The sequence below is a fragment of the Triticum aestivum genome, chromosome 4A (assembly GCF_018294505.1).
Source record: "Triticum aestivum cultivar Chinese Spring chromosome 4A, IWGSC CS RefSeq v2.1, whole genome shotgun sequence".
Taxonomy (NCBI): domain Eukaryota; kingdom Viridiplantae; phylum Streptophyta; class Magnoliopsida; order Poales; family Poaceae; genus Triticum; species Triticum aestivum.
Window position 1 is genome coordinate 468,998,120 of NC_057803.1, and position 5,799 is coordinate 469,003,918.

The 5,799-nt window shown below is 42.4% G+C and overlaps 1 protein-coding gene across 4 annotated transcripts; it reads right to left on the bottom strand.

Annotated features, from left to right (window-relative positions):
- Positions 1-687: 687 nt before the first annotated feature.
- LOC123086422 (uncharacterized) lies at positions 688-3,752 on the bottom strand. 4 transcript variants are annotated; one of them, XR_006440865.1, is made up of 3 exons: positions 3,293-3,746; positions 3,132-3,215; positions 688-2,364 (listed from the first exon to the last, which is right to left on the bottom strand). XR_006440865.1 is itself a non-coding variant. In XM_044508188.1 (3 exons), the coding sequence occupies exons 1-3, from the start codon at positions 3,419-3,421 to the stop codon at positions 2,474-2,476; spliced, it is 333 nt and encodes a 110-aa protein (XP_044364123.1). In that variant the 5' UTR covers positions 3,422-3,752; the 3' UTR covers positions 688-2,473. The 4 variants fall into 4 exon arrangements, 1 of the variants encoding a protein (XP_044364123.1); XR_006440866.1 differs by having other exon boundaries at positions 688-1,003; positions 1,092-3,215; positions 3,293-3,745; XR_006440867.1 differs by having other exon boundaries at positions 688-1,358; positions 1,470-3,215; positions 3,293-3,744.
- Between the last annotated feature and the right edge of the window lie 2,047 nt (positions 3,753-5,799).

Sequence of the window (5,799 nt, forward strand, 5' to 3'; positions counted from 1 at the left end):
TCCTTAATCCACCTGAAGATCAAATTCATTAAAACCGAACAAGGCCGAAATAGAGAAGGCAATATGGCAACTAAGTCTTCATCTCATGATGTTCGATGTGATCTTTTTTTAGCGAAAAGGCATCGAACGAGCCAGGGATAGGTCTCGAATCTAGTTCGCCATCAACCGGCTAGGATTACAAGCATACACCCTCGGGCAAAGAGAAGGAAAAACATAATGATAAGATACAATGACACTAGAAAGCAGCAGACTAAGCCTCACATACTACGGATAATGAAGCATAAAGCCGGGCACTACAACATGACCCCTCATATAGCAACGCTTTTTTTCGTATCTAAAAGTCCATATATGCGTTGCGAGAGTCTTTACCAACGGATTGGGATGCGTAGCCTTATCCGGTGTTGCTAGTGCATAATGCAACGCTTGTACTATCGTTGGTAAAAGTGACCGTTGCAAGAGTACAACACATAAAACTTATTTTTACAACACTTATATACGTTGATGCTTAATGTACATGAATCCAAATCTGATTGATACGCAATAGAGAATTTGGAAGGCTTTAGATGTTGGTGCATATGTAATATGAATGATATTGTATAATGTCAACAATTAAATTAATGCTCCACATAATGATGATAATTATGTGTATCAAGTGAGGAAAAAAAATAAGAGAATATACTCACAAGAGGAAGAAATCATATATCAGATAAAACTGTTGGATTACAACAATGGATATTACAGGAGGAACATCATCCAAATGTGATGCACAATCTAAAATTTTCTTGACAGCAAAATCTAAACTAAAATCATCCATCAATATCCCTACAACTTGACTAAAACTAACTGAGGAACATCATCCAACAGGAACATCCCACAACTTAACTAAAATTGAAAGCATCCATCATCATCATCATGAACCAGAATATCATCGTCGTCATCATCATCATCATCATTGCAGTATACTTGTTACGCACCCATATAATCATCCATATATCTTTTCAATCTACAACAAAAATAACAAAATGAACTATTAACACATAATGCATTGACATGATACAAGTAGTGATAAAGGCAGGATATTAGACACGTACAAACGTTGAGGGCCATGCAATATATTTTTTCTGCATTACCATTAGTATTGCAGTTTTTGCGAATCTGTACCAAATCTTCAGCTTTCGCAAGTTTTGTATTACACTGCCCAAAATGCATTTTAATTTCAGCACCATTAAGTTTAAATTCGGGATCATAACTTAGAACTGTAGCAAGAACTACGTCCTTGTTATGATTCTGGAAATATACCAGCATGAGTGTTAGTGATCATTGATGACTAATCCAGACGCCATAATATACGACATAGCCTACAGAACAATATGGCTCAATAACATTATATGGACAGATAGAACCTAGCATGGCTCAATGTTCATGGACACAACGAGCGGTAGTACAGTAGGGAGAGGGAGAGTGTATACCTTCCATGGTGTCGCCCTACATCAAGTTGGTGCATGCAGCTGCAATGCCAAGGGAAAATGGTTACATGTGTCTTATGCATCTCTAGAACAGCGCAACACAAGTAAAGCTTCACCAAGTTCCATTCTACTTAATAAAATAAGAGAATCTATATTCGTCCCGTTCTATGTGCCCTAGTTACTATCTTGGCAACTTTACATCTTACTCAATGAATTTATCCCTGAGTTAGTTAGACTAGTCATCAACCAGTGTGTCTGCACAACAATTTTAGTTTGCCATGTATAACTATAACATTTTTATGTAATAAAAAATAAAACCACCAGTTTTAAAAGAAGCATACTTTTAACTAATTGAGAAATATTACATGTGATACTGTGTTGGCTTACATGTGGCTGAAATAAATTTATTTTCATAAATGCATTTATACATACTATGTATCATTCCTATAAATAAACTTTCCAAATTATAATTTAAATTTAAATGTCTCTGATCCAGGGTTAGTAAATATACAGAGGATATTAGTCAATATCATGATTTCCTTTAATTACATAGCAGGAGTCGAAATCTTGTGTGCTCCTAAAATTAGCTATCTAGGAACCCCAAATGAACCCAATGCTTTAGTGAGTTGGTGTAAGAAAAAGGAAACCACTTTCTAGTTAGCAAAAAAACTAAAGCTAATGTACAGGAATATCTATATAATATAAATCTTCATTAAGAAAATGTTTTCTGAAATAAACACATAGATCACTCAAATCTTCTACATAAGAAGCACATCCAATGATTATGTTATGGTTGGCTGGAGGCAGCAGTCCAACACAACTGTTTGGAACTTTGATTATGTGGTGCTGCTGGAGGCGACCAGAGCTGCAGATCACCGCAATTGGATGCTTCCACTCCCTACAACACAATCGAGTCAAGAGGAGTACTCATCAAAACATGCGTACATGATAGGTTTTTTTCTTAATAAAATAATAGTGATTGTATAGTTCTTTCTTCTGTTATGAGCTTAAAGGATGGAGAATAGAACACAAATCGCCACACTGCCATTTCCTTCACTGGACGGCCTCACCGCCAAAGATGTCCGCGGCCGCCTAATCTGCTTCAAACTACCGTTGGTACACCTCCACTGCCACATGAACCATCGTTAGATTGATTTAGTAATTAGCCTACAACAATATATGTTGGCCATGGTCAAAACCTGAAACAGGAGAATAACTAGGGCCTTGGAGATATATACTGTATTAATTACTTGTAGACCCCCACCTGAATTTTAACCATGCCTAGGTGTTTTTTGTACTAATTGCCTCAAACACACTGGTTACTACGTATATGGGCTTCAGAATCCCTCCCTACAATGATGTTACCCTAGAAAGAATATGCAGCTAGGAGTTGATTTCTAGCCACTAATGCTTGCAAGGCAGCAGCATAGTAGGTGTATTTGCCATGGTTGAAGGCCATGCCGACCTTCCCAGCCTCAACACATCGTGACTCAGTCGAGCATGTGGTCGTCCTCTGCTTTGACACTTTAGTAGCAAAACAAAATCAAATTGACCTCAACCAATAGGCACTTGATCCCAAACAGTAGAAAATCCTAACAACACCAGAGCAACAATGTCTCCTGTTGTGCCACGAACCAGAGCAGAGGGAGGAGTGGACCAACTCACCTGAAGCCGGAGGAGGAGGAAGCTCGTGGCTGCTTCATCCCGAGCCGCAGCAAGGTTGTCCACTGCCCGTTCCTCCCCGCACATCTACATGAGAAGTGAAGAGCAGATGTTAGAGAAGGGACAGAGAGAGAGGATGAAGCCAAGGGAAGGGATGCACTCACCGGAGGAAACGAGGACGACATGGCCACTGACACCAGATCCGACGCCCGAAACCCTAGCCATGCGGGATGGGTCGCGGGTGGGCTTTGGTGGCAGCAAGCACTCGATCTAGCTGGATGGGAAGGCTCCATGGAGCAAAGGGACCTCGGGCTGTGCTTGGCGTTGGCGGGATTCGCCGGACATCACTTGATGCAGCCGCCGCAGGTAGCGCAGCGAGGAGCTGCGTGAAGAGACCGGGATGGGACGCGAGAGGGACGGTTGGGTGAGGATGTGGCGGATCTGGCAGCCTCCGGAGCTGTGAGGTGGGATGAGGGGAGGGGGAGGGTCGACGCAAGGGAGACGAGGCGGGTCGGAGGAGGGAGACGAGGCATTGGTGGCGGCGATTTGGTAGAGACGAGGGAGTCGTGGGCTCTGTTTCTCACGCGTCTCCCTCTCCTTTCCACTTTTTTTTATAATCATGATAGGGTCATGAGCTGCATATCTGCAGCGCATATACTACAACCCATATATGTGTATCTATTCTGAATTTTACAACATATACTCAAAACGTTGTAGAATTTTTGTTGCTTTATAGCGGGTTTCCTTGTAGTGGCCAAAGATGTCGAGGTCCTCCTCCATTAAAGAAACACTAGGAACAAGAACATGCCAGCTCTGATGAGGGGGAGACTGGCACCATCGGGAACGCCATCACCATGCAACTACGGATGCCGACACAACACATCCAACCAAATCCATCTTCAAAGAAGGCCACAACTTCCTCGCCGGGATTTAAAGGCGCAGCACCATCGCAAGATGGATAAGTTCCCCCAAGAAAATGGGGGATGCCACCGAAAGATGGCAACATAGAAAAGGTCAATGCACCCCTGATATGATCTTTGTCGGGATGCCATCAACAAAACTCTTGGAAAGGTGGTGGTGCAAGCTCGCCTCAAGAGTTACAAGAGACAACCCGAAGTCTTGCCTCCTATGGTCTTCCTCATTTGTCCTTTCCATGCCTACATGTGACCTTCAACCCACTCTGGCTCCTCGCGGGTGCTCACTGGTGCCTAGTTTCGTTGCCGCTCTGATCTTGATTTGGCGATTCCCTTTTCTCTTCGCACGCCCTGTGATATGTCTCCAACATATCTATAATTTTTTGACTGTTCCATGCTATTATATTATCAATCTTGGATGTTTTATATTCATTTACTAGCAACTTTATATCATTTTTGGGAGTAACCTATTGACATAGTGCCCAGTGCCAGTTGTTGTTTTCCGCTTGTTTTTTATTTTGCAGAATATCTATACCAAATGAAGTCCAACTGCAATGAAACTTTTTGGATATTTTTTCTGGACAGAACACACCCAGGGAGCCAAAGGAGCACACGGGAGGAGGCCCGTGGGGACCACTAGGCACCAGGGCGCGCCAGAGGCCCTAGGCGTGCCCTGATGGGTAGTGGAGCCTGTCAGTGTCAAAACCGGCAGATCTCGGGTAGGAGGTCCCGAACTGTGTGTCTGAGGATCAATGGTAACAAGGGACGATGGGGGACACAATGTTTACCCAGGTTTGGGCCCTCTTAAAGGAGGTAAACCCCTAAGTCCTTCTTGATTGTATTCAATGAGTATAGGGGTTACAAGAGTTGATCTACCTCAAGATCATAATGGCTAAACACTAGCCGTGTAGCCTATGAATATTCTGATAGCCTCTACGGACTAAACCCTCTGGTTTATATACACACCGAAGAGACCTAGGGTTGTACAGAGTCGGTTTGTAGAGGAAGGAAACAACACATCCGGACACAAAACTCCCCATCCACGCATATAGGAGTCCTACCCAGACACGGGGGACAGTCTTCTGCTTTATCCTTTCGGCCCATCAGCCTGGCTTGAAGGAAATATTCCCTAGAGGCAATAATAAAGTTGTTATTTATATTTCCTTATATCTTGATAAATGTTTATTATTCATGCTAGAATTATATTAACCGGAAACTTAGTACATGTGTGCATACATAGACAAACAGAGTGTCCCTAGTATGCCTCTACTTGACTAGCTCGTTAACCAAAAATGGTGAAGTTTCCTAGCTATAGACATGTGTTGTCATTTGTTGAACGGGATCACATTATTAGAGAATGATGTCATGGACAAGACCCATCTGTTAGCTTAGCATAATGATCGTTTAGTTTTTCTGCTATTACTTTCTTCATGACTTATACATGTTCCTCAGACTATGAGATTATGCAACTCCCGAATACTGGAGGAACACCTTGTGTGCTATCAAATGTCACAACGTAATTGGGTGATTATAAAAATGATCTACATGTGTCTCCGATGGTGTTTGTTGAGTTGGCATAGATCGAGATTAGGATTTGTCACTCCGTGTATCGTAGAGGTATCTCTGGGCCCTCTCGGTAATGCACATCACTATGAGCCTTGCAAGAAATGTGTCTAATGAGTTAGCCACGGGATGATACATTACAGGACGAGTAAAGAGACTTGCTGGTGACGAGATTGAACTAGCTATGATGATAC